At 39.5% G+C, this 26,983-nt stretch overlaps 1 protein-coding gene across 5 annotated transcripts in view; it reads right to left on the bottom strand.

The window, feature by feature from the left end:
* OSBPL1A (oxysterol binding protein like 1A) overlaps positions 1–26,983 on the bottom strand; it is an 81,232-nt gene that overhangs the window by 38,624 nt on the left and 15,625 nt on the right. For 3 of the 5 annotated variants that reach the window (XM_062488577.1, XM_062488568.1, XM_062488586.1), the window contains exons 5-16: positions 25,296–25,370; positions 24,418–24,529; positions 23,206–23,291; positions 19,953–20,097; positions 19,136–19,203; positions 19,014–19,058; positions 17,556–17,629; positions 17,416–17,479; positions 16,386–16,487; positions 14,828–14,950; positions 12,987–13,068; positions 10,266–10,372 (exon numbers count right to left, since the gene is read on the bottom strand). In XM_062488577.1, the coding sequence (XP_062344561.1) occupies positions 10,266–10,372; positions 12,987–13,068; positions 14,828–14,950; positions 16,386–16,487; positions 17,416–17,479; positions 17,556–17,629; positions 19,014–19,058; positions 19,136–19,203; positions 19,953–20,097; positions 23,206–23,291; positions 24,418–24,529; positions 25,296–25,370 (1,083 nt within the window). Of the gene's footprint in view, positions 1–7,751; positions 7,877–10,265; positions 10,373–12,986; positions 13,069–13,958; positions 14,185–14,827; positions 14,951–16,385; positions 16,488–17,415; positions 17,480–17,555; positions 17,630–19,013; positions 19,059–19,135; positions 19,204–19,952; positions 20,098–23,205; positions 23,292–24,417; positions 24,530–25,295; positions 25,371–26,983 lie in introns of those variants that run through there. The other 2 variants (XM_062488595.1, XM_062488603.1) reach the window with 2 other exon arrangements.

A 26,983-nucleotide genomic window follows, 5' to 3' on the forward strand; every position in this document is an offset into this window, starting at 1 on the left:
GCCCCTTCTTAGGGTGATTTTCCTCTGAGACACTGTTTTTGTCCTTACTCCTAAGCAGACGTCAGCCAGGCCCTGGGTAAAACATTTCCTGAAATTAGAGTATGTCACACAGACATTTGTCCAGCAGTTAGAGCAGACAGATAAATATGCTCCAGAGTACAGAAATTTGGTGCAAAGCTAAATAATCCCAATGTTCCCATTTAGTGGAACAGGTCTTTTCCCCTTATGAATGATCTCAAATACTTTTGCCCTTGTATGACAGGGACTTTGTATTGTTGCTGTGTTTGTCTGGTTTTTTAGAATTTTTTTCAAGAACATTGCAGCAAAGCTATTTACTGTTGTGCATTTACTACTGCCCTATAAGCAATCCAGTAGCAACTACAGGTCAGAGGAAGAAGGGATCCCAGACTAAACTTCTAAGAAGCTCTTTTACAGACTTCTCCAATAAAACTCACTGGCTGCAAGAGAACTTGATTTGATGGAAATTCTAAGTTCTAAGTTCTACACCAAGCCGAAACAGAATCCGACAGCCTCGAATGACACATCATTTTTTAGATTCGATAAATCGCATGTGTGAGCAAAGACAATAGTAGAAAAGCACTGATCATATATTACCAGCTAATCTTTGACACATGGTTCCTTGAAATTTTTTAACACTACTGTACTAGACTGCCCCTCAAGTATTTGTATGTCTAAGGATTGTTCAAACTAAAGAAGAGAGGGCTCAGAGCAAATCTCATCTATATAAATACCTGAAGGGAAGATGCAAAGACAACTGGAGCCTGGGTCTTCTCAGTAGTGCCCAGTGACAGGACAGGAAGGAATGGGCACAAGCTGAAAGGCAGGAAATCCCCTCTGATTGTCAAGAAACAATTTTTCACTGTGATGCTGACAGAACACTGAAACAGGCTGCCCACAGAGGTTATAGAGCCTTTATCCCTGGAGATATTCAAAAGCCATCTGGACATAGTCCTGCGCAGTCAGCTCCAGGTGGCCTTGACTAAGCAGGGGGAGGTGGACCAGAGGACCTCCAGAGATGCCTTCCAACCTTAACCACTTCCATTGTGTTCTTCTGTGAAATTAGGGTTTAGGCCTTAGCCCAAAAAGTCACTTCAGAGGTGGAGGAGATACAGGTCAAACAAAACTAGATTTCTGCTATCCATAGGCACAGATGCCTGCTGTCTAAGGTTTCCTTCTGAGTCTGAAAGGCTCAACCAGCTCATTTTAACCTCAGTTTGATTTGTCTGACCTTGCAGCAAAGTGTTTCACTGGAAAAACACACACTCCAATTTGGATGCATAGCACAGGATACATCCTCAATTAATAATCCTGACATGTCCAGAAAGGTATAAACTACTGACACACATGGATTACCACATTACCTAGAGAAGGTATACTATTATCTTGACAACTCAAGATAATAGTATCCTATATACCCTATATAATCTTGACAACTCAAGATTTCACCTCACCACAATGACAAAAGCCTTGTGTATGGGTGTCCTATTAGTTTATGTTTATCAGGTCAAACCCACCAAATTCCTGCAGATGCTTTTCTGGTTCTGTAGCCCTGCACAAGGCCTGGAGACTGATACTCTGACCAGTTACACTGAATATTTACAAGCAAGATGAAAGCATTTTTGTTTTCCCTATCCCTTCTCCCACCATAGTTCTTGACTCAAAGAAAAAAAGGATGTGCAACAGTGACGCTATTACGTTTCAAGATTATCAAGAAGCTGTATTCCTATTTAAAGGTCATACCTATTTGAAAAAGATTGTGTTGTGGAAGTAGAGCAGCTCTAGCAACACAAAACTCCCTGAAGGAGATGGAAAAGTTTGCAATCTACTTCTCTGTAATAAAGTACCCCTACATTATGAAGGTACACTGCAGACTCCCTTCAAATAGGCATGTTCTAAAGCCATTCTCACAGTCTCCTAGCAAACCTATGGATACAAGAGTTATTGCATTTTAACATTAATAATGTAGACCTGACAAGCATGAGAGGAGGGAAAACATTCCTATTCAAAAACACTGAGTTCACATTTACCTTACAAATGGCTTAACATGAAGCTATGCAAGCAAAGTAAGCACATCACAGGTGTCACTCCCAAAGACAAGATGTTCAGATGAGGGCTGTGCTTAGAAAGCCAGGCATCCTGTTTATAGTGGACTCATCAGGATGCTCATAACAAATTGATATACTCTTTTTGTAAGAAGGGCTCTACTTTACTATTTCTTTGCAGCACCATTCAGTTTGCTATAAATGGAGAATAATTTGCTTTGTGTGTGCTAATCAACCAACCTGGATAGCATAGGCCTGTATTTCCCATTTATACATAACACTGAAAGCATTCATTATTAAAGTGTATTATTGCTGCATTTCAAGGAGAGTGTCTTTAAGAAAATACAAGCAACATAGATAAAGAGTTTACTAACATTCCTTTATGAACAGGCATGGCATGTACCTTAAAGGAAAGCTACACCATCAGTGACTGACTCTCAGGGTGTAAATACTCCCTGAACATGGTCCATTTACCAATTCCAGTGATATCGTCAGTGACTCAGCAGCTAGCATTATACTTAGGCATTTCATCACTGTACAGCAGAGCAAGCACTTCTGTATAATATTAAAACAAATACACTTCTGTATACTAATATTAAAACAAATAAAGCTTTTAAAGTCACTGGCCTTATAAGAAGGGTAGGGAAAGGGAGGCCAACAAGTACACATTCAGATACAAGATTAAAAAAACAGACAAGAGGTCAAATTCCACAATTGCTTATCTTTACAAAAATGGTATAAGCTCTAGTAAATCAGAATTTTAAAATAAAGTGCAAAAAGCAGTTCTGGTTGAAATACCATGACTATGATCAGGTGAAGTTAGGTTAAAAACAAAAAAAACCCAGAATGGACAACACACCCTCCCATAAGCACTAATACTGTCCAAATAGAAATAATCCATTTTTTCTTCATTGCTACAAGACCCCTGTATTTAATGGAATCAGAAGTGACTAAAATAAGCCAACCAAAAAAAACTCAGAAACAAAAGCAGAAAAGTAAGTTTAGACTCAGTCAATCTCCTTTATTCAAAGAAAGGCTACACATGGACAGCTTACTAGCCCATAAGGCAAGAGATCTGGTGTTGCTGAAGTTTAAGGAAGCAAATAAAACTAAAATATATTAAAATCCCACTACATGATGAATTTAAGGTGACTGAACAACTGTTAAGTGACACAAAGCCCTAAATTACTTACGTGCCCAGCCTTAAGTTACTTACACTGCCCAGAAACACTGACTTTAAAACAGCTTCACACAAAATACATGCCCAATAAAGAGTTAAATATTCTGTCTCCCCCAAAAGCATGTATTAATATTCAGTACTAGATAGGTTGCATTAAATTTATTATTCATATGTGTAGAAATTATTTTTTTAACTATTACTCTGATAAAATAGCTTTTATCAGACTTACATAGAACAAGAGGCCTTATTGTCTTATACATTAAATATATTTTCTTAATTTTTCATAAATTAAGTTTGAAAAAAGGGAGATCAAGAAGAACAACACATCTTCAGAGAATTAGTAATTGTGTGTGAACCACCACTACCAGTTTGGCGTTCTGATGTTTTATGTAGCCGAGACACAAAACCAGACCACTCAGCCAGACTGTGACTGCAGTCAATTATCTCACACACTTGCATGCAAAATCCCAGCAAACAAAATTAACAGGTATAGTGCTACACATAGAGGTTCAGCCTTATAAGCTGTTTTTTTGTTGCTTCATTTTTTTTCCTGAAACATTACCAGTCCTTAGCTGACAATACACTAGCTGGCTAAACAAGTTTTGGAACTCTTCTGTTTGACCATTCCTCCAAAACACATCAGGTACAAATTAAGCCAGAACATGGAAAACAAGCTGATCAGTTTTACAAGCCATTATGACATTGCAATGACATCAGAAGAATAAAAGTGTACACACCACTCATGCCAGATTGTTCTCCAAGCACAAGAGGAAAACAAACAATATTCTCATAGCACTAAGCAGTAAAAACACTTAGAGAAAATATCCATCTTATACATTTCTTTTTCTAATCATCTCCATCAGCTTGGAGACAAGAGCATAATTTTGTGAATACATTCATAGAAAACAGAATTCCTAATTGATATTTGAGAAGCTTACTCTATCAATAACCATTCCATTAAACTTGATTGCTGCTTGGTTTTTTCCCCCTGCAGCCTCAGCTAAGACTGTTTTCTCAACATTAAAAATTAAGTATTTAAACAAGTAGTAGACAAGACCTTAGAAGAAAACCTCAGAGCAGGAGCTGCAGAAGCACATTAAGGAAGAATCTCATTTCAAAGCAGTATGTTTTTACACTGTGTTTCCCCAGAGGCCCATGAATGGATTCCAAGTTAGTTTACACAAGACTGCTTAACAACAACCACCAACAAAAACCACATCTACAGGCCGAGCTTTGAATAAGCATTAACCCACTGTGGAAAATGCAAGAACAGGTTAGCAGTGGGCTTCCAGGTGGGCTACACAGTGAGGAGCAGGAAATGCCTTCAGACAAGCTGTCTGAGCAGCTTCCATGCAGGCTGTTTGATCTACAGGTCAATAAGAGTTTCCCTGTCGCTAGAAGTCACTATGTTACTTTATACACTTCAAAGTTAACCTCTTTCCTCCTAGCTGGTGATATGTTGCATCAGAAATCTTGAAGAAAACAAATAAGAAAACAAAAACCAGTCCCCACCCCCCCCAAAAAAAATCACAAAAAAAAAAAAAAAAAACAAACAAAAAAAACCCCAAAACCTCCAGAGTTGTGACCCTACTGTACTAGAAAGACCAGAAGCACTTGCCTTTTACCTTACAGTAGCATCTGAGAACATCTTCTGTAAGCCAGAACCATCTTTCACCCAGAAGCCTTTCCAATATAGCACTTGACCAAGGCTCTTATCAACTGCTTCAAAAAAAGCACTCTGTCAACACACATAATACCCTTTCATAAAAGAACAGCAGTAATATTTACTTATCTTTCCCCTGAATGGAGACTCAGTATTTCTTAGTTTCAAAAGCTTCTGTCTGGGCTGCTGCTTAGCTTCACTTCCCACTCTGGTGACCTATTGAATCTTAGCTACCCAAGGGAAATCTCAGAAAAAAAAGAAGTTATGCTTCTTTAACTCCCCTTCCTCAGACACTTTGGACTTGCTAAACTCCTGCCTCTACTGGTAAGGACGTTGTCTTCATAGATCTGTAGTTAGCTTTACATCCGCAAGGCTGCAGTACTCTGGCAAGAAAAAAAAAATGCTTTCTGAGGAAGAACACTATGCCATCCACAAACATCTCACTATTCATTTACTCCAACTTTAATATCTTCACTATAGAGCTTTAGCCCAGATGAAAGACATGTGCATATACAAAATCTAAAAATTAGTAAAAAAATCATCAATGCACAAGTAGTACTGTCAATATTCTAGCAGGAGAAAAAAAACCAAATTAGTTTCCAAAGTCAGTAGCCTTGTTCTCTTATACACCCTGACTGTACAACATACCAGAACACCTTTATATCCTATGCTCCTCTGCATAAGGGAAAAATACCAGTCTTTACTAGGGAGCCCACCTGAGCAGAGAACCTTCCAATGAACTTGTTGCTTCCAAACAAGATTCAAGCTGCACTAGGTATTTCTAGTACATTCCCACTCATTTGGAGGAGAAGGGAAGAAACGGGATCAAGTCAGTTACTGACCAAGAGCCAATAAAGGTTTTTTTGATGTAGGCATACCTCAATTCTCTCAACATCAAACAGTTCCTGCTGTGTTCAGGCCAATCATCAGCCATCTGAAAACTGTTCTCCTTTCCACAAGCATACAACCTGAACAGCATTCCAGTTGTTAATGGCATTGCCTACAGGCCTTGACACACTCAGGTTTCCCCTCGATCTCCACTACTTTCAGCAAGAGCTGAACACAACAGACAACATTAATTCCTCTGTGCTCCAGAGACTGAAAGGAATAAAAGTAAAAATTAAAAAAATACCGCTGTGACTTGTTTCTAAGCACAAAGAGAAAAGATCAGGAAAAAAAAGAAGGCACTGATTTTATCACCCGAGTGACTACAGACTCTATTGTTCTAGGTCCAGTTCAGTAGCCAGCCAATCAAATACATGATTCCCTTACTAGACCTGACTCAGAAATCTTATCATTAACCTCTTTCTTAGCTTCTCTTATTTTGAGTCCCTCACCCGCCTTCATCTCTCTCTCCCACACACCAGAGACTCCCAAGATGTTATAGAGGTTAATGTAGCTGATGATATTGCCAGGTGGAAGAAAAGGACTGCTGATGGATGCCAGGAGTTCTCTAGCAGATTTGCACAGGATGCCTTTATCAGCATTTCTCCCTTGACTGCAGATTCTCATCACTGTTCTCCCCATCTGCAGCCCCCCAAAGAAACAGATAATAAAATGTCTCATTAAGGAGTCATCTGGACATAGCCTACAGGCACCTTCTTTAGTCACAGTACAGCAAGGTAGGAAGCAGGGTGAAGTGATAGCTGTGCTCATACCTGTCTCCCAGAAGACAAATCAGAAATGCCAAAGAATAAGCAAGCATTCCCTCACAAGAACACACACAGACACATCTAACCTTCAGACATTCAATTATGCTTCCAGGAAATCTGAAATAAACTAAGGCAGTGCACTGAACTTCTAGAGATTAGTATTTAACAGTTGAACCACGTGCACATTTTTATTTACAGGATGTACATACAAGAGATAGCACATCATGCCATGGTAAAGACATCTAAGTTCAAGGACCATGACCCACAGTATTTTGATATTAAAAATTCCTGTAGAAGTGACAAGCTTAATTTGTTATGACAAATTCTTCATAGCTGAAATATACAACTTGTTTAATGTAAAAAGCAAAGAAACCTTTCCTGAGTTCCTTATGTCATCAGCTAAGGCTTTTCACTAGCTTGTAAACAAGCCCCCTTTTTAAGACAAAAACAAACTAGAAAGAACAACAACATCTGCAAAGGCTAAAGACCAAAGCCACAAAAAAGACTACAAATGAAACCAGCTTACAACTGCTATCTGTTCTACACTCATGCAACACCAGCTCTTAATTTATTGTTACATATAACCCTTGATGGTAAAAGTGAAACTTAAGAGTCGAGATACTCCACCTAAGCAATGGTTAGTGAAGAAGCAAGGTAAAAAAGAAAAAAAAAAAAGCTAATTTCTTTAAATAAATAATTCTTTTTTCTATCAATTTCACACAGCTTTGATACAGGCAGTTCAAGTGCTAGAGATGAATTTTAAATTCATTCAGAAAATATATCAGAGAGAATAGCGTGAAAAGAACCTTAAGTTCAACTCCTCCTACAACTATATAAAATAAGTCAGGACACAAAAACTACTAGAAATAAACTGTTTTAGGAATGTGAGTTCTGATATTTGCTAGGAATAGTCCAAGGCAAATCCTGCTTTGAAACACTACTTACTAACCTTGTGCCAAAGTCACTGCAGAAAACGTTTCAAGTTGAGCTGACTGGCTCCGACAGCAATGCCTGAGTAAATACTCAGGTTAAAGCAACCAAGTTACATTCCCTTCTCCCCTCGCACATTTCAATTAATTGGCAAAAAAAGTATCTGTGCTCGCATCTCCTTGACACTGAAGGGTTCATCCCAGTATCAAGAAGGAAGCAGAGCCACAAACAGCAGCCCCCAGCCCATCACAACCTCTACATACCGCGGGACTACTCCGGGCAGAACCGTTCCGAGGGAAGCCGCCCCGGCTGCAGCAGCAGCAGCAGCAGCACCTGCCTGCCGGGCGGGCGGGCACACGCCGCGGGCGGCCCCTTCCTTCACCTTGCACCACACGCCGCGGGCTCCGCGGCCGCCCCGGCGCGGCGCAGGGCGGGGCGGGGCGGGGGAGTCGCGGGCGCCCCGCGCAGCCGGGGCGCGGCTCCGCTCTACGCCGCTCTCGCCGGGCGCGCAGGAGGAGGGAACCAGCCCGAAACGGCGGGGCGGCCACGCCGGCTCCCAGCGCGGCTAAAAATGGCCTGACAGACCGAGCGCGCCCGCCCCCGCCCCGCCGCCGAGGCAGGGGCGCTGCCCAGCGCTCGCCGCCGCGGCTCCCGGGGCGGCCCCGCGGAGCGTGCGGGTTCCTGAGCCCTCCGGGGCCGCCCCGCACGGAGCCCCGCCGCAGTGGGTTATTTTTGGAAGCTCCCCCCGCCCCCGCTCCCGGCTCTGCGGCGTCACAGCCGCTCCCGCCGCGCCGAGCGGGGAGGTCACGCCTTTCCCGGCGCGGGGCTCCCACGGCCGAGGCCCCCGCCCGCCGCCCCGGCTCCGGGAACGTCCCCGCCCCAGCGCGCACGCCGAGCCCCGCACGGCCGCACCGGGGGCAAGGAGAAGCCGCGGGCAGACGGAACGATCGGAGGTCACGCTCATGCAGCATTCCTAGCGCAAGTGAAGACGGCTGAAGCTGTCTGTTTTAGCGCTGCGTTAGCAGCTTCATCTGCGGACTGCGCGATTATGCTACAATTGCCAAAGCACCGTGATAAGTAACACTAAATAAAGTTTTCTCTAGAGAGCCAAAAGTGCGTTCACTGCGGTTATCCTTACTGAAGTGAGGAGCCTCTCCTCATTAGTCAAGCAGTAGCTTCTGGTATGCTGACAATTTAAATTAGAGGGAAAAAGAACTCCCATTGAAGAGGCAGGGTAAAAAAGCACCAGGCTTGAGAAAAAGTTAATTCCAGAGACAACCAGATTTCATGGGACATGCACAATACGGTTGCAAGGTTATATATATATTGCTTTTCAAATGCCAACAAAACGACAGTCTAGACATCAACACTGAACAGCAAAGAACAGGGCCCTAACTTATAAAGGGCAACAAAGTCAAATGCTGTGGGTTTAAGAAGAGTAATTATCAATTAATGTAGCTTCTTAGAAAGCTGCAAGTCTTAGGAAGAGATTACGGCATCTTTAAAAGCCTGCACAATATTCCTGAACTCAACAGTTTGAAGTTTAAAAATACCAAGATAAAAAACTCTCCAGGATCACACCTTCTCCCTTTCATGACCGATTGATTTCATTAGCTATGGTGGAAAATCAAGTTCACATCTCAGCCTACCCCCCTGTGCCCAAATCTATGTGCTTCCAGATTAAAATAAAGCCTCTATTATACCTACTGAGACTACTGAAGTTCAAGTAAGGTGAAATTACAATTTCACCATATGTTCTGCCATACTCCACTCTGGAAAGCTATTTTAGTCTGGCTTGAAGCAAGATGCCAACACAATTAAGGAATACTAACTAACACTATACACCCACTGTTGCAACAATTTCCCCCTCATCCGCAAATGAAGCTGGCAACTTTAATATCAGACTTTCTTAAGGAAAAAACTCAATGTAAAAAAAGAAAATAGCAATGCTTGCTCCACTCTGCTAGAACTTAAGTAAGTCTAAAAGACTCGTGACTGGCAAAGGACTTGGAAAGGAATGGAAAAAACCAAACCTAGACAATGGAGCCAGTGTTTGCAGCTCACTGTTAAATAACTGGAAGACTAACAGCACCAACACAAACCTCATTTTGAAACACGGCTTACTCATGACAGAGTAAGAGCCTAACCCAGGGATTATAGTTACCATAGTATAGGAAAACAACTTTATTCCATGGTACCAGTGCATCTTCAAGAAGGAAGAAAAATACCAGCTCTCCTACTCTAGGAGCTAGTGAATTTGACATATATTCCCAAATTGAAGTGTTTGCATTATGTTTAACATTATACAAGATATTTGTTACTGGGAAAGCCAGGAGTTCAACAAATAGCATTTGCACACCCACTAAGCACATGGTCTGAAAAACTCAGAAGCAATATTGTTCAACATTTCAACTAGCTAGTAAAAATAAAAATTAAAAAAAGCTGAAAAGTAATTTTCTCAATATTTTGACCTTCAAATCAGCAAAGCAACAGCTTTATTGAATTAAAGCATTCAGTTTGAATACAGCAGGCAGTAGCTTGTAACCAAAATGTCTCTTTTCAAAACACCCAAATACTAAGACATCCTTTTGACAAGGCATATACCTACTCTTTCTCTAGAAGAATGAATTTCCATGCCATTCAGTATGCAAAAGGACAGCTTACAAGCAACATGAAGTTGTATAGGTTTCTGTATTTATTTTTGTAACCTATTAAGCAGGAACTAGCCAGATATGCTAAGCTCTTCAACCCTTTATAGACCCACACAGCATACATACCCCTTCTTGCTTTGTGAATAGGTCGAGGCACTCAGCCAGAGCCTCACATGTTTCCTGGGATACTTCAGAGACCACATCAACTTGCTGCAGGAGGGGAGAAGATATTCCTGAAAGCACAGAAATATTAGTAATGTTAGAAGGACATTGCAAACTACAGGATTTTTAAAATTATTTTTTCCTCTAAGTAATACAGGCATAACATTCACATGCTACAGGAAGGCTTGTGCATTGCAAGATCTGTGGGAGGTGTTTTTTTGCATCATTTCCCAAGTACTGGTATAAAAGGCACATGAATAGATCAAGTTTCTCTTTCGGCATGGTTTAGAAAGCAGAGGCAGTAAGCCATGGCAGCAGAACACTGGAAAAAGGACTAGCAACAATCTTCTTTTAACCACTTTCTAGATTTTAAAGGTTCAGGTGACAAAACTTAAATAAAAAGGATTCTGCACTGGTTTAATATAAATAAAAGTGTAAAATGTAGGTATTTTTTGCCTTCTTCCATGTATTACACAGAAGAGAAAGAGCTTACCACAGTGCTCAGTGCAGCTGTCAATACAGATTTGAAAAAAACAGATGGAGGTGTAACTACAAGCATACTGAACAATTAAAGGGGAAGATCTTATTTTCATGGACTGGTGTAAATAGTACAGCTTGTCACCTCATATGCTGACTTCTATTACCATTTACAGAAGGGACTGCATGTCTAGAACCATCATTCCAGGAGGAAATGATGATAACTCAATCAGCTGGTAAAAATTATTTGAATCAGACTGAAGTTTTGTTATGTGCAGCAATTCCTCAGAAATCAAGTAAGCCATTCTTTCAGGAAGCAAAGTTGTTGCAATTATTTTAATTGCAACATTTAGTGCCTGCAGACTCCAGGATCAGTTGACACCATTTAGTAACACACAGGTACTTCAAGCTGATGTCACATTACTGAAGATTAAGAGGACCATCAGTAACAACATGCCTGAATTTGTTTTTGAACTTATACCGCTTATGCAGGACAAGATACAGTACATATCCATACACTAACTGTGGTCTCTGATACCAGAACTCACCACTGACTCAAATTGACTCTTACAGCAGCTATTAAGAACAGTCTCTAGAAGGAGGGGCAGTGCACTGAGTGCAGGAGACATCCTTATTTGTAATACACAAGATGTGTACGTCTCAAAGATAAGTGGACTCAGAACAGCATGTTGAAACAGGGCAAGAATTGTAAATACCAGGTGCCAACATAGCCATTTTTATATTACTCAAACATTTTCAGGGAAAACTCCACACAGAAGGGCTTCTAACTCAGGAATTTACATTCTTCTGGAGCCAGAGGATTCAAATACTTTAAAAATGCCATAACAGTGGGAGAACTAGAGCAGTTGTTTGTTAAGACCTATAGAAGTTACACATGAACCCATGAAGAGTTCACTGACCTTGCAAGTTACAAACATTCATTGGAAAGAAAACAGGAACTTATTATTGCTATTGGCCAAGACTAGCAGTTTCTAGGAATGAAATAGTATCTGCTTTTGCTTTACTGTGGGTATCAGTTGTTTAAGTAGTGAATTTCCTTTTTAAAAACGTTTTTCTTGTTTAAAGAAGAACCTCACTGGTTCTTCAGGTCAGCACTTCGGAGCCAGGGAAACTGCCTCTATAGCTACCAAAGGGAATTTATGCACCTTATACTATTCAAACTGTGGGGTGTTTTTGTGAAAAATTCAGTTTTACAGTAATAGTAATTACAAAAGCCTCACAATAAGACACTCATATACATTATGAAATGTCCCTTTACCTTGTGAAATAAAAATTGGATAAAAATTCAGAAAAAGACAGGGTTACATCACAGACTAACCTACCCCAGTAGCAGGTGGAGAAAAAGCTGAATTTTAGCCTCATTTAGGAAAGGCACAGGGATGAAAGAAGAACTTTTTTCTTCTCAAAACTGGTATTCTACTACAGATTAGGGGATCTGTAGACAAATAACTTGTTCTCTAATCTGAGCTTCATAATTTTAGTCACAATATATAACTAGGACTCAGGCCCAAAGGACCAACAGTTAGATGTCCTTACATAACTCCTTTGTATGTTTAATACATGAACAACTTCAGTACATGTTTAAGGCGTTTAATAAAATAAGTACAAATCTCTAGCATCTTGATGCCTGTGATATATTTTAGCAGTTATGCTGCAAAAATCCAGGTATGTGTTAAGAATTGTAGCTTGAAATGAAACCTGAGAAGTTCAAATCTGCCATAAAAGTCATGGCAAAATCTGTGGAATATGTCCCATTGTACCATCCGCCAGTTCTCTGTATAGTTTTGTGATTTCACTGCTCTTTGTACCTGTGAAGAGGCACTCATGCACTAGAATAAGCTACCAACTACAGATTTTCTTAAAAAAAACCTTGAAAGCAGACCTCTGTGTTACATTTTTCTGATACTACACAATAAGGACTATAGCTAGAGGCAGTTTCACCGCATTTACAGCTGTTAATAAAATTCTTTTCAATCAGCATACTTCTTAGTCATTGCTCCAAATCTGAAATCTTAATTGTTAGCAATTACTATAATGCTACTTTATTTGAATATTTTGTCATGGGGAAAATTGTCCCCTATTTTCAAGCTCCTGAAAATTTGATTTTGGGGAAATAAAAGCACCCTGTTAAAAAGAAAAAAATTAGTTGCTTGGTAGAAAAATACATTTTAAAAGAATAAGCTTTACCTTTTGTAGCATCCAAAGCTTTAACCATTGCAAGGAAGTCTGACACCTCTTTACTGAGTCTCTGTTGGCATGCTTGTGCTTTCTGGAAGACAAGAAGGACAGCTAGTTCAGAAGTGCCTTGTTCTAAGAAAGTATGTTTACTTTTTTACCATAGTGAAATTCTAAAATTTGGACAGCATTAAATCTTAACAAAGATTCCCAGCCCAGAGACTGATACATTAAAACTGAAACAAATTACTTAAACTACCTTTAAAGACACACAAGCAAACAGAATATTTATGAACAATTCATCACTGACCAGATTTCTTTTAATGTAATGTAGCAAATCAACCCCCAAAAGCTTTGTTGTATTTGCCGCTTTTGCTCTTTCCCTCACTCTTTATTGTGCAGCTTAAAAATCTGGGAAGTGCAAATGCTTGCTCCTTGAGAAACTTAAGGACAAAATAAGAACATTCACAGGTTAACTGATAACTGGCAAGTATCGTGATATGCAGAAACCAACCCTGAGATCATATTTCAAGTCTGCATTCAAACATGGAGTTATCATAAAACCATAGAATGGCCCGTGGAGGAAGAGGCCTTACATATCATCTAGTTGCAGTCCCTGGCCAACCACACCTTCCAATAGCCCAGGTTGCTCAGAGCCCCATCAAGCTGGCCTTGAATACTTCCAGGGATGGGGCATCCACATCTCTGGGCAAGCTGTTCCAGTGCTTCACCACCCTCTGAGTAAAGAATTTCTTCCCAATATCTAAACAAAATATCTCCTCTTCTCACTCTACCTATCACAACTACATTTAGTGCATAATCACTATTACACAGCTGGCCTATGTAAAAAGACACTCCCCCTCTTTTTTCATATGCCACCTTTAAGAATTGTAAGGCCACAGTGAGGTCTCCATGAAGCTTTTTGCTTCTCCAGCTCTTCTCCTGTCTTCAAAGGAGAGGTGCTCGTTCATTCCCCATGATTACCTTCATGGACCTCCTCCAACATGTTCACATCTTTGTTGTGCTGAGGACCCAGAGCTGGATGCAGCACTCCAGGTGGGGTCTCATGAAGGCAGAAGAGGGGGACAGAATCATCTCCCTTCCACATCTGCTTTTGATGTGGCCCAGGATGCAGTTGGTCTTCTGGGTTTCAAGTGCACTTTTATCTATTAAATAATACCACCTTCTGTATGTTGCTGGGGACTTCCAGTGCCAGTTATCCTCCCACCACTGCTATGCCATGAGCTACTTTAGGTTCTTGTACTAAAAGGAATGGTACAAACTGCTTGGAGTTAAGCCACATAGAAGATTTTTACACTGAAGCATCAACTTTCCCTTAAAATAGATGGTTTTTAGCAAGAATCACAGGCTGAATGCTAGAATTACCAAATACTACTCAGTTCCACTGCAGGTACTAGCAGCTACTGTATAATGCATCTGATGTGATCTGAGGTGAAAAAGATGGTTTCTAAAGCACTTCATTGCCTGCTCTGTACAGGCAGAGCTTGATGTGGGTTAGCTTTGGTGACACCGAGACTGGAGGATAACAAGCAGAGTATACAAGGCTCCCTCTCCTGGCTGAAACTCTCAAGCAGCTTTCTATCTTACAGTAGTGCTGGCAAAAGTGAAATCACAGACCTGGTAGCTATGATAAATGTAATTTTAGCCACACAGTCCGAGCAGGAATACATGACAGCAAGCAATGCAAACACAAGCAGCATTTATACATCCATGAGAGTAATAAGCCCTTTTAGTCAAAAGTATATTGAAGTATTTCAACACAAAATATTGTACATTTTGTACAAATCTACAACTGCCCAGACACATAAGCCAAGTAAGTATTCAGCACATACTTTCAGAGTGTCTTGTAGGTCTGTAACAGATACTGCATCATCTTCATCATCACTACTCAGCTGTTCCTGTGTGCAGTAATGAGTGCTATATGCAGAGTGGTCTTCTATTGCTTCTAGCCAACTCTGGAAAGGAAAAAAAGTTAATAAACATTTCAGAGGTCATTGCCAAAACAAAGTATCATGCAAGCAGAACAACAAAATCTTCTCCTGATATAAATAGTCATTAGTAAAATGAGAACTCAATAGGCAAGAAATAGATTGCTACAAAATATAACATGTACTGCACATGAAATATTCTGTACTGGCAGACTACCACAGACTTCACTTATTAACCCTTAAGCACACAAATGTAGCCCACCCCTCAGTCTATCCAAGGTCACATAAAAAAAACTTATTAATTTAAAAACTGTAGGAAATATATTTTTAATCTCTGGGTTTCTGTTCAGACAGCAAGGTGACAAAGTCTGTGTAGAAAACCTCAAGTACTATAATAATTAAGAGGTAGATTCTTTTCCTGTTCATTGGATCACAGTGTGGCTGAGGCTGGCAGGGACCTCTGAAGGTCATCTAGTCCAATCCCTCTGCTCAAGAAGGCCCACCTAGAGCTGGCTGGCCACCTGGCCATGACATCTAGATGTCTTTTGAAAATCTTCAAGGATGGAGATTCCACAACTGCTCTGGGCCCTCTGTACCAGTGCATGGTCATCCTCACACTTTTCTCATGTCCAGAGAGAAACCTCTGTGCTTCTGTTTGTGCCCATTGCCTCTGCTCCTGTCACCAGGCATCACTGAAAAGAGCTTGGCTCTGTCCCTATTTGCACCTCTCCTCAGGCATTTACATACTTTAGACAAGCTTCTCTGAGCTTCTCCTTCTCCAGATGGAGCAGTCCCAGCTCTCTCAGCTTTTCCTAGTAGAAGTGATGCTCTTATCCCTTCAATCACCTTAATGGCCCTTTGTTAGGCTCTCTTTAGTATGTTTTTATCTCTCTTGTTGTAAGAAGCCCAAAACTGAACACAGCACTCCAGCACTCCAGTTGCTCCACCCCAACTCCATCTCTAGTTAGTACACCTGTAGAAGTACAACAGTGAATATACTACAAATAGCCCTAAAATAATTTCTCTTGTTCCAGAGACACCTTTTCAGAAAATATTTATTAGGTCATCTAGGAGTATGGTTAAGAGTAGAATGTACCATTAAACATTCTTTTGTCTGGGATAATGAACTATGAAAGTGCAACAGAAGGAGGTTGCAATAGAAATTTACCGTATGGAGAAGTGAATGAAAAACGAAGTTAGATAACAGGGCATAATACAGGCACAGAGCTGGAAAACAAGGTAGCACTTATTTTAAAGAAGAGGTAATTACAATGGGTCATTTTTTTTTGCTGTTTAATCTATAACCATCCTAAGAGATTTAATATCCGCACTTAAGTTTCCAAGTCCTGATGATCAAAATATGAAAAACGCTGCTACTAATGCATACATGGTAAGTAGTATGCAAATTACTCATTACAGAAGTTATGGTATTTTAATGCCTTTGATAAAGAGTCATTATTACCTCTCTCGTTTGAGAAGGAAGGCTATTTTTAGGAATCTTGAAACGATGAACAGTGTCATCAAAACATCTGACAGAAAAGAAGCAACTGTCTGTAGATTTTACCTAGAGCAAGGTGAAGAAAACACTAAATTAGTACAATGAATCAGTCAGAAAAGAAATGAAGTGCAAACAAAGTAAAAAATTATGCTTAACTCAGAAGTTTTTGCCTCAGTGTTGATCCAAGTAATTGGATCTTACAAAAACCTTGGTCAGAACAGTTTTCCAAAGTGTGCCATTACATTATGAATAGTAATATAGAGGTTCTTATGTCTAAATATTATATTTGTTCTTATTTGCACCACTTGATTCAGAGAAAACCTCAACAACGGTTCGAGATCACCAATATTAAGGAATTTGGAGATACTGTAAAGCAAGTCACTTTTCCACACAATATGAGTGTATATATAAGTGCAGTTTAACAGAATGTGTGGTGCCAAACCAGGATAGGGCAGTTATAGGAATATGGTAATTATCTTAAATGCATTTTTCTTAAACACTATCTTCCTGGGCATTATAAATGACACCTGGCCTTTGTTTTCTCTGTTCACCCCTTCCAAAAATGGATTTCCCACAAGCATAATAGAAATCTGGGAAGTTTTGCACATGTCAACTTCAAAATTGATCTGAGTCTTTCAACTGAGATCAGCTTAAGTTATGCAATCGGTCACAAGTAGCCAGGGACAGCTAAGGAGGAACTGGAGCTTTGGCTATTCCAGATCACATGCTTCAAATCAGCCCGGTCTGCTTTCAGGATGCCTTGTGAGTCTAAATCTTCAAGACTTTAGAAAGCAAGTGAGGGAGCTTTATGGCCACTTTACACAAAAGAATACTTTCCTGGACAGGAACCAGCATTTCTTTCAACAGCACAAGCTTTCTCCCTATTTTGTAACAAAGATCAGGTTAGCAATCCAGCGGAAGTTTTCATTAACCAGGAATGGAATACAATGGAACATTAAAAAAAAACAACTCAGTAGTTATATCACATTCCTACCGTGCAGACAGCTTGTGTGAGATGCTTGCATCCCTGACGATGATCATTATTCACTGCATCAGCTCTTTGAAAGAAGAAGAGATTTAGTGAAGACAGGAATTATTTAAATTGATTTTCAGAAATTTAAACACAGAACTTACTGTCTCCGATACCAGGAAAGCACTCCATGTTCTAGAACTACCCAGCAGAGTTTCCAACCAAAAAATCGTGAGCTCTAAAAGGGTGGAAAGAAAAAGGCCAGGTAAGCTTAACAGAATACTTTTAGTTCAGACAGCTCAGTGTGAGCTGCAGAATTGAGCTCTGGGTGGTAGGAGCCTGAGGCAAGAGACCATGAAGTGGCAATGATCCTTTGTTTAGCCAAGGGCACAGGGACTTGTGGTGTCAGGAGCTGAGGACTCGGCAGGAAGACCCCAGACTTTCATGCACTTAGACTGCAAGGGCAGAAAAACCCAGGGGTTCTTTGGTTCAGGTACCTCCTCAGAAGCACCAGCTCAAGCTGCTATTTTGTTATTGCACAACGATTAAAGTAAGGATCCAGACAGCTGAGACTCAGCTGTGGGAAACCAAGGGTCAAGCTGGTAAAGAAATCTTGTCTGACTGAGTGTGGTGAGTTTAGGGAGCCAAACTGGGCCCCCATCAACTCACTGGAGCCACCAACTGCAAAGAGGCTTTGGTCCCAACAGTTAAAAGTCGCTGGTGGAAGAAGTGTGATGGATAGAGTGACTCCTGCATGGTCAGGCAGAGAAGCTTCCTTAACACTTAAAACCAGTAAAAATTACAAAAACTTTTCAGGTTCTGCATATCCTGATGATCACAGCAACCCGAGAATATTTTGCAATTGCAGCAGTACTCTTAATTTTGGAACTACCTAAAGATAAAAGTTGAGCCTGCTATTCAGTAAGAACTGAAATATTAAAATGTTGCATTTTTAGTATTACAGGAATTGCTGGTCACCACACAATTCTACGAGAAACAAAACACACTGAGATATCCAACTACTACATTTTATCTTTCTCAAGCTTTAGTACACAGTTCTCATTTAAGAATGGTTCCATATATTACAATTGTGATATAGGAAAATTCACACTGAAGAAAACTTTAAAGATTTCATGAAACACCATAATTAAGCATTCATGTAGACCTCAGATTCACTTGAGCAACACAGCAAAATGAGCTCTGAAGTTTTTGAATGCCATCTTCCCGCTAAGTTTTAAAATTTTCAAAAGATAAGGGCAAAATATTAGTCACAGTTTCTTAAAGACAATGCATCAGTCACAGATTATCAAAATAATCTGTTAAGGAAGGAAAAACTAAAAGCATTTTGCCCACCACACAGACGAGGAAAAAAGCCTTATCACAGTGACACTTTGCCACAGAAGAAGAAATAGAAATTTCAGTGACTGAGGTTAAGAGCAGCGTACCATGAATCTAGTAGCTGCTCCACTCAGCCAGCCCATCTATACATATTAGACTAAATTACTATTAAGTACTATTTAAAAATTCCTTCATTCATCAGTTATCACTGAAACTTAGACAAAGGACATACTGACATACTTTGAAATCTTACAAGCTATTTTAGAAAAGGAAATAAGCCATACCTTCCACAGGAGACCTTCATATCGTCTCAGGGGTTTGTTGATAACCTGCACGGAAATTAAAACTGATATAGGAACTTCAACTACACAGCCTTGGCATTTTAAATTTATATAAAAGTTCCTACCTTTCCAGTTTTACCTGCCAGTATCAGTTTCATTTCTGCACCTTGGGCTAGATCAAGGGGTGTCTGATCTGTTTATTAACAAGACAAAGCATAAGAACTTGATGCAAATAATGATGTAATTTAAAATAATTTGACACTCTTAACTCAACAGTTTGGCCTCCAAGCATCTACACTTAGAACTGGGGAACATCAACTCTTCAGGGGGCAAAAACTGAAAAAAAAAGGTATTGAGCTTTAAGGCACTACACTGCTCATCAGAGTTCTGGTAACTGCAGAGAGCCTGAGCCCTTTGCCCTTACTGTTTTAAATTTGTTTTTAGCTTCCAGCTATAAAAAACAGTTTAGGAGACTCATAAATACCAAGACAGAGGCAACTTTAAACAGAGGACAAGAACACAGTTTGCACAAATAATAATATCTGCATCAAATTTTCTTCTTTTTGGTTTCATTAGAAGCCTTCTTCTGAAAAGTCATTTTGTGTTGGCCACATTTTCAAACTTGTCTTCTTTTTTTGTTGTGTTTAATGTTTAGCATCAAGAAAACAAAAGCCAGGCATATTCCACTGTTAAGCTAGTCAGTAAATTTTCCAGAAATGGGTAAGCTTGGAAAATTAAAAGCACATGCAATAAGTATTTTGCTACAGTTCCTCAGCCTCTTGCAATTTAGTCACTGTTGGCCATCCTTCATTAGAGACACAAAGCTTGTAAAGCACTGTGGGATTTTCCCTGAACACTGTGTAATAAAGTAACACAGCTTACAGGAGATGCTGAATTTGTGTCTCCACTTAACATTTAACATACTTTTCGTCTGGTACTCACCATTTTTGTTTTTTATTTTAGGATCTGCTCCATTTTTTAGAAGTTTCAATGCACAGTGCTTATGAGCACGGTATGCTGCACAGTGCAAGGGCGTGTTCCCCATCTGATCTGTACAGTTGATATCAGGTGGCTTGCGCTTATTTAACTGTAAAAAAAACAAAGTCCTGCTTACTTATCAGTTTTCCCCCCTCTTCAGATGCCATATTCTCTTTTGAATATTAGTTTTTCCTAACTATGATCCTTCAGTGTAGATCTGGCAAAAAAAGAGGGAATTTAGCAGATCTTATGACAAGGGCAAGGACTTCAACAATCAAATCACATTCAGCTGGATAAGGAGCTTCAATGTTTTGCTTGCTATACCTCTTCCACCTCTGCTGCACAATATGGACACATTTTTCTGCTCAGCTACACAGTGCCAGGGGAAGTTGCCCAGTATTGCAATTCTGTCATTTATATGCTAGAAGGGCCCTGCCCAGTTCTACTGTTGAAAATCTGCTGTTCTTTATAAAAGACTCCCAGGCACAGTGCAGAAGTTAGCATAGGCCAGTGATAAATCCAGAAAAAAATCGTGCAGCCACCCTGCTTCATAGAGTAAGAACTTTGCACTGAAGGATGGCAGACCTGCCAGTCTCAATGCCAGATATCCTAAGCCATTTAGAGCTCCTAGTATAGGTATTCTGTTACACAAACAGTTTTGCTGCATTCTTAAGTCTATTAAAAGTAGCTGTGCAACCAGGAAAACAAACAAACAAACAACACAAACTAAGTGCTACTTGCATACAATATAAATGTTTTGAGAAACTGACCCCTTCAAAGAGAAGGGCATTAAGCATGATACTGCTAACTGCCCTAAAACACCACTACACTTCTACTCAAATATGTAGCTACTGGATGCATATGTGGGGGTTGGACTGAATGATCTGTAGAGGTCCCTTCCAGCCCAAAGCATTTCATGCACTATCAGTCACTTAAGTTCACAAACCACAAGATGGGAGTGCCTTGATAGAAAGGCTAAGGTGCTGATAAGCAGCCTTAGGAAACCAGAGTCACAAGGGCATGACAACAATTTTTGAGAAACTCAGTTTAAGTATTCACATTAGGCATATGCTATCTTAGAAAAATTACTCCATAATAACAGAATTCCCATGGCCACAATTTAACATCAACAGCAACCACCTAGTAGGTACTTCAGAAATAGTCCTATAAGGGATAAACTACTATATAGCTGTTGTTTACAGATCAACTGGTAAGAGAACAAAAGTCAAAAAGAGGGAGTATGTGGAGGTATACCCTCATTAACACTGTAGTCAAATACTTGCATTCCTGAGGACTCTTAAACATTAGCTTTTTCCAACCAGCTGCTTTACATTTACTTTCTCTTCCCACTTCTTGCCTCCATATCTTTTAAGCCACCAACCTTGTGCTTTCAGCACCTTATGCCATGTTACAAGGGAATATTTGGAAGAAAGCTTCATGCATCAATTCACTGAGATAAAAATCTCTCCAGTCACTTCAGGAAATCTACAGTACATTTTTGAGAACTCACAGGAAGAGCACACTGGCTTTGCCTCAAGTAGACTAAAGAGCCTGAGTTAAGATTCAGCTGCTGAAGATCTAACTTCTAGTAAATAACACGTTCTGATGTTAGCTGTCACAGTGAAAACAAACATAAGCAGCTAAAGTTTCATGAGCATAAGTCTGCTAATAAAAAAATATAGTAGGAGCAGAAAATCCTGAACAATCAGTAGGCAAAGTATGGAGAATTCTGGAGCTAAAGGGCAGTTCTGAAGACCTACAGAAATTCTGCACAGAGGTATTAACCTAAGGGTAGGAAGGTCAAAGTTGCAAGTGTATTCTAAGGAACACCTGTTAAGAACTGACTTAAAATTGACTCTGGGGCAAAACACGACAATACCTTGAAAAGTTTTAGAAGTCAATATATAGCTGTCTTCATGTATACAGAGCTCAAAGATAGCAAATATAAAAAGAAAATTAAAATAAAATGTTCACAGGGAAAATTACATGCTCATGCATAGTTATATGCCACATGAGAGAAGGCAGAGTTGTTTAATGACACATTTCTGTAAGGAGCCACGTTTTCTGATTCTTTTTATCACATCATCTTAAAGATTAGTCAGCAGACATGTAACAAGTATTAAAATTATCAGAATCAAGAACAGATCACTTATGTCAATGTATTAATTACAACTAGTACAACTGTGCAGTACATTAATGCACTATTGTTCCACAGCTTAGGTGCTCTTTGTTCTGGTTCTCTGTCCCTTTCAAAGAGGACAGCACAAAAACTCCAAATAAGAATTACAAGGATGACCAAAGATTTAACAAGAGTTTCTATGCAAGGAGTTAGAAAGACAAGTGCTCTTCAGGCTATAAGAAAAAAAAATGTAGAAGGGGAAAGTAAATTGTGAACAGCTGTTCACTTCTGGCTTCTAGACAGAAAAATAACATCAACTATCTCAATATCCAAATCTCTCATTTGAGAATTTTGATGCCTGAAAAGGTACTATTAAAGGTGCTAAGTAGGTAGAAAGCATTCCATACTGCATGTCTTACTTCCAAGGACACTCTTCAGGACTCTCAAAAGCTTGAGTTCAACTACTGGGACTCTGCTTTAAAACACAGCTGGATTTGGTTCTGAGCAATCTGCTCTATTTCATTCTGCTCTGCAAACAGGACCTGGACTAGATCATCAGAAGTCCAGAGGCACCCTCCAGTCTTTCTGTGATCTGCCTCTGGCACAGCCCTACCATGCCACCACACTGTTAATCTGGGATAACTATGAGCATGTGCACAGACACATACAGTTTTCAATTTCTGCTCAGCATGAAACTGTGCTGCGCAGACAACTGTCCATTAAAAACTACAATTGATGCTAACAACAAAGATCTTACTTTCAAGACTAGATAGGCCACACTGTGGTGAAAATCTAGGCATCCATGACGCTAAGGAATCCACAATAACATAATAAGCTTATCTCAGCAGACCATGAACCATTACACTGCTGTTTACAACTAACTAGTTAATTCTTTCTGAAGGATTTAAAAACACGAACTAAGTTGAAAACTGTTGGTTTTGCAACCACCAACAAAGAGGAAAATCCTTGAGGGTTCAGCACCTCACCAATATAACATGGGGCATGGCACTAAAATTCCAAAGTAACAGCCTTTAAAATATGACTGTGCTTTGCATTTCATTAGCATTATGGATTGAATCACTTGACTTGAATTCTTACCAAGGCAGTCAGTTTCCCTGTTTCCCCCTCTCTTGCTGCTCCCAAGAGGAGCTCTTCCAATTTTCTTTCTTGTGTCCTTTCCACTGCTATTAAAAAAAAAAAAAAAAAAAAAAAAAAAAAAGTAAGGTCAGTCTCAGTAAAGTACATACAAAGTACAGCATTCAAAAAACTATAGCAAAACAAGCCTAGAGAAGCCAGAGTTTGCAGTATTATTTATTTGGGACAGGTATAAATAGAATATTTACTCAGAAAAGACTGTGTCAGAGCAAAAATATGTTCAAAGCACATAAAATTTGACAAGATGTACAAGTTTGTATACATATACACACATATATTATTATTATTTTTTCAACACTTAAAACCAAGCTCCCTCCCTACAGAAGGGAAAATGGAAACTTATGCAACACCCTCATCTCAGATCTTCCCTATATTCTTATCAGTTTCTCTTCTACTCTTTGTATCATTCTACCAAAATTTTATTATTCTCTAACTATTCAGCAGATGAGCAGTGGAAATGAGTTATTTGTGGATTTGCACATAGAATCAAAAGAGAGATCACTTCTTATATGCAGTCTGTGGTACAGGACACCGAGTTCATCAGTATTTAAGAGTACTACATAGTAATACCAGGAAGCAACAGTTTTTGAAGTCTCCAAAACTATAATCAGTGAACTAGATTAGTATTTGTACACCATCTGCCTCATTTCTGACATGTGTGAGGCCATGGAGGAAACAAGGGGAAGGGTTTGTATTTTTTATACCTTTTGACACGATATCTAAGACTGCAATAGCAGTCCTAAATCTGATCCACAACTGGGTCACCTTTGCAAACTGTTCAGAATTTTGTTCTCTTATGATTTGGTTGACACAAAGCCACTCACTGTTCTTGATTTGAGTTTTGTCTCTTCCAGTGAGCCAAGGCTTTGACTGCCCACGTACCATTCAAAGGTGCAGCAAGGACTGAAGTAGGACTGAAATAGTTAGCTGAATAATGCTATTTGTATTCATAATACTTAACTCTGAAGTCACAAAAACCCCACTTGTCAGTACTGCTGACAAGAACCAAAAATTATGGCTATTCTCTATCTAATAACCAAATCTAAAAAGAAAATTCAACTGAGCTTCTGTAATTTGCAGGGGAAAAAAACATTTTTTAGAATGCACACAAGTTAAAAAAAAACCCCAAAACAAACTTTGACCTACTAAAGTTACCTTCCAACATAGTCCTTATGTCTTTGTCATGAGTAACTTCTTTTGCAGTCTCTCCACTGCCATTAACAACAGAAGGATCAGCATTATGCTGCAAGAGTAACATAACCACCTCCTGAAAAAACAATTTGAAAAACACTGCTTATCTGTCTGTGTAACTGCAAGGCCACAATCAGGCTTTCCAGCCACTGACATCCTGTAAGATGAGCTTTGTAACCAACAGATTCTCACCACTGCTGGTTTCTTACGAAAACAGGAAGGGATGTTTTAGAGAGATTGAAGAGTGAGACTGACGGCAACCTTTTCTCTCCCATCAATCAGGCTGAAGGAACCACCAGGAGGTACAGCTGAACAGACTGACCCTGAAAAGCTGGTATACCTGGTGTGAATGCTAAATTTGACAGATAAAAATTGTACAATTGGCTCTTTTGACAAGACAGTAAGTAGTGACTCCTTCTGAAGTGTTGAGATGTTACCCACAGAGTTAGTACTAGTTTTGGAATGATGGTGGCACAGGGGAGGAGGGGGAATAAAAATCAAACTAGTGTTGCATTACACAGGCCTATAAAAAACTCTTTAGTTCTAACTGACTATGAAGAAACAGCATTTCCAAATATCAAATGGGCCTGTGTCCCTTAGTTTAAGATATTTCTTTCCCCTCCAGAAGCTACTAAGATTAAAACAATGTGGTTTCTCTGCATTTTTTTTCGACTGAGTTATACAAGCTAGGCAATGTGCCTAATCCTTCTGAACACACTGTACCAAAACAGACAATAAGTCATTTTCAGATACTGGAAAAAAATCTTTTTTGAAGTGATCTTATTGCTAGCACTTTCTTAATAATTCTACAAGAAAGGCTTAAAAAACCCACCATACTTTACCTTACGCCCTGTGAAAGCAGCACGATGGAGCGGAGTGTCCCCCATGTCATTCAGCACATTCACATCTGCACCAGCCTAAACAGCAAGACCAAAAGACATCTGAATGTCCTTCCAACAAGAACTACATAGCTATTCCCTCTGACTGGGGGGAAGGAAGGCTTTTGTTTGGCTTGGGTTGTTTGGGGTTTTGTAGATCTTCCCACTCAATCTCTCTTCCTATGGTCACACACTTTCACCTTCCCATACCTTTTTTCTGAAAGGAGGAGTGTTTGCCACACTGCCCAGGCATTCTTCCAAGACAGCAAGAAATCCTATCCTTCTTTCATTAAGTATTTCTTCTACACCACTCTACCTAACCTCTCAAATGGTCAAACAGAGGACAGGGCATACTTAACCTTATCACATATGATTAGATCACATTATTTAGCTAGGTCATTGCTGCCTGCCTAAAAAGTTAACTGATGAACCTGACTAGCTCCAGAGCTCTGTTTCTGACAATGCCTCCTTCACTTGTTCGTTGCACAAGTACACATATACAATTATATATGCCTAGCTTTCAGAAGTGCAGAGCCTCACTTATTTCTCACCTTGTTCTTTAAATGATACCCTTTCAAGAGCTCTATCAAAGGAACTAAAAGTACAAAGCTACATATAATCTTCCAAATCTTCAAGTTGGATGCTTGATAAACGGCATTAAGTGATAAAATCTCACTATTTGTTTTAAGTAGCCCACTTGAATTGAAAATGGCATTATTTACTGAACAAGTGTGTAGCCTAGAGAAGAATTTCTCAAAGAAATTTTAATTTTGTTTCCTCTTTTAAAGTCTGGATTATGCTGGCATCTTTTATTCTTAATGGATTTCAAGTTTAGATTAGCTTTGCACTTGAGCCTGTTTATCACACTCCTGCCATCCAGCAAAATCTTTCAAATATGAAAAAGGGTCTTACATAGTTAAGGTTGAAGCTACCCTGAGAGCAAATAAAGAAAAAACAAAATCAGTCAGAAACCACATAGTCACTGCATTTGCAGTTGTCATGCAAATACAAACACATCAGTTTTGATAACAGAAGTCCATAATTTCAAAATTCAACACATAGTTCATTATTTCACAGATGTTCAAAACAAATAATGAGTCAAACTATATTAGCCTATGCCTGAAACACATACCAGCTGCTTCACACAAAATTCTGTGCATACTTCTATACACATTTCAGAATTAGAAAACGCAGCTTTTTTTGCATTTGAGACACCTTAGGCTTTTCTACAACTCAGTAACTGAAATTGCCTAAACTTAAGTACATTATGTACTACAGTAAATTAATCAAACTGTTGAAGTAATTACATTGCTAGTATCACATGCTGGCTTATTATATACAGATACCTAATAAGCTTAAGAAAAACTGAGCTTTCATGAGACATGCATATATTGCATGTCTTTAGTTCCTATATGCAGATAGTTACACTCCAAGACAAAATCAGCTAAGTAATAATAATTGTAAAAACTGCTCAGAGTAAGGGCTGTATAGACTTAAACTGTCACTATTTTGGGTCCTTCTAAACCAGGCCTATCTTAATTTCACAACAGTTATGTCTATGTTACATGTCAATAAACTGTAGGAGTACCTCTGCTTCTCTGCAAAGCCTCCTCTCTTCTATCACAAAAACCTGAACACACTAACTGCTTCTA

The sequence above is a fragment of the Cinclus cinclus genome, chromosome 1 (genome assembly GCF_963662255.1).
Source record: "Cinclus cinclus chromosome 1, bCinCin1.1, whole genome shotgun sequence".
In the NCBI taxonomy this organism is placed as follows: Eukaryota; Metazoa; Chordata; class Aves; order Passeriformes; family Cinclidae; genus Cinclus; species Cinclus cinclus.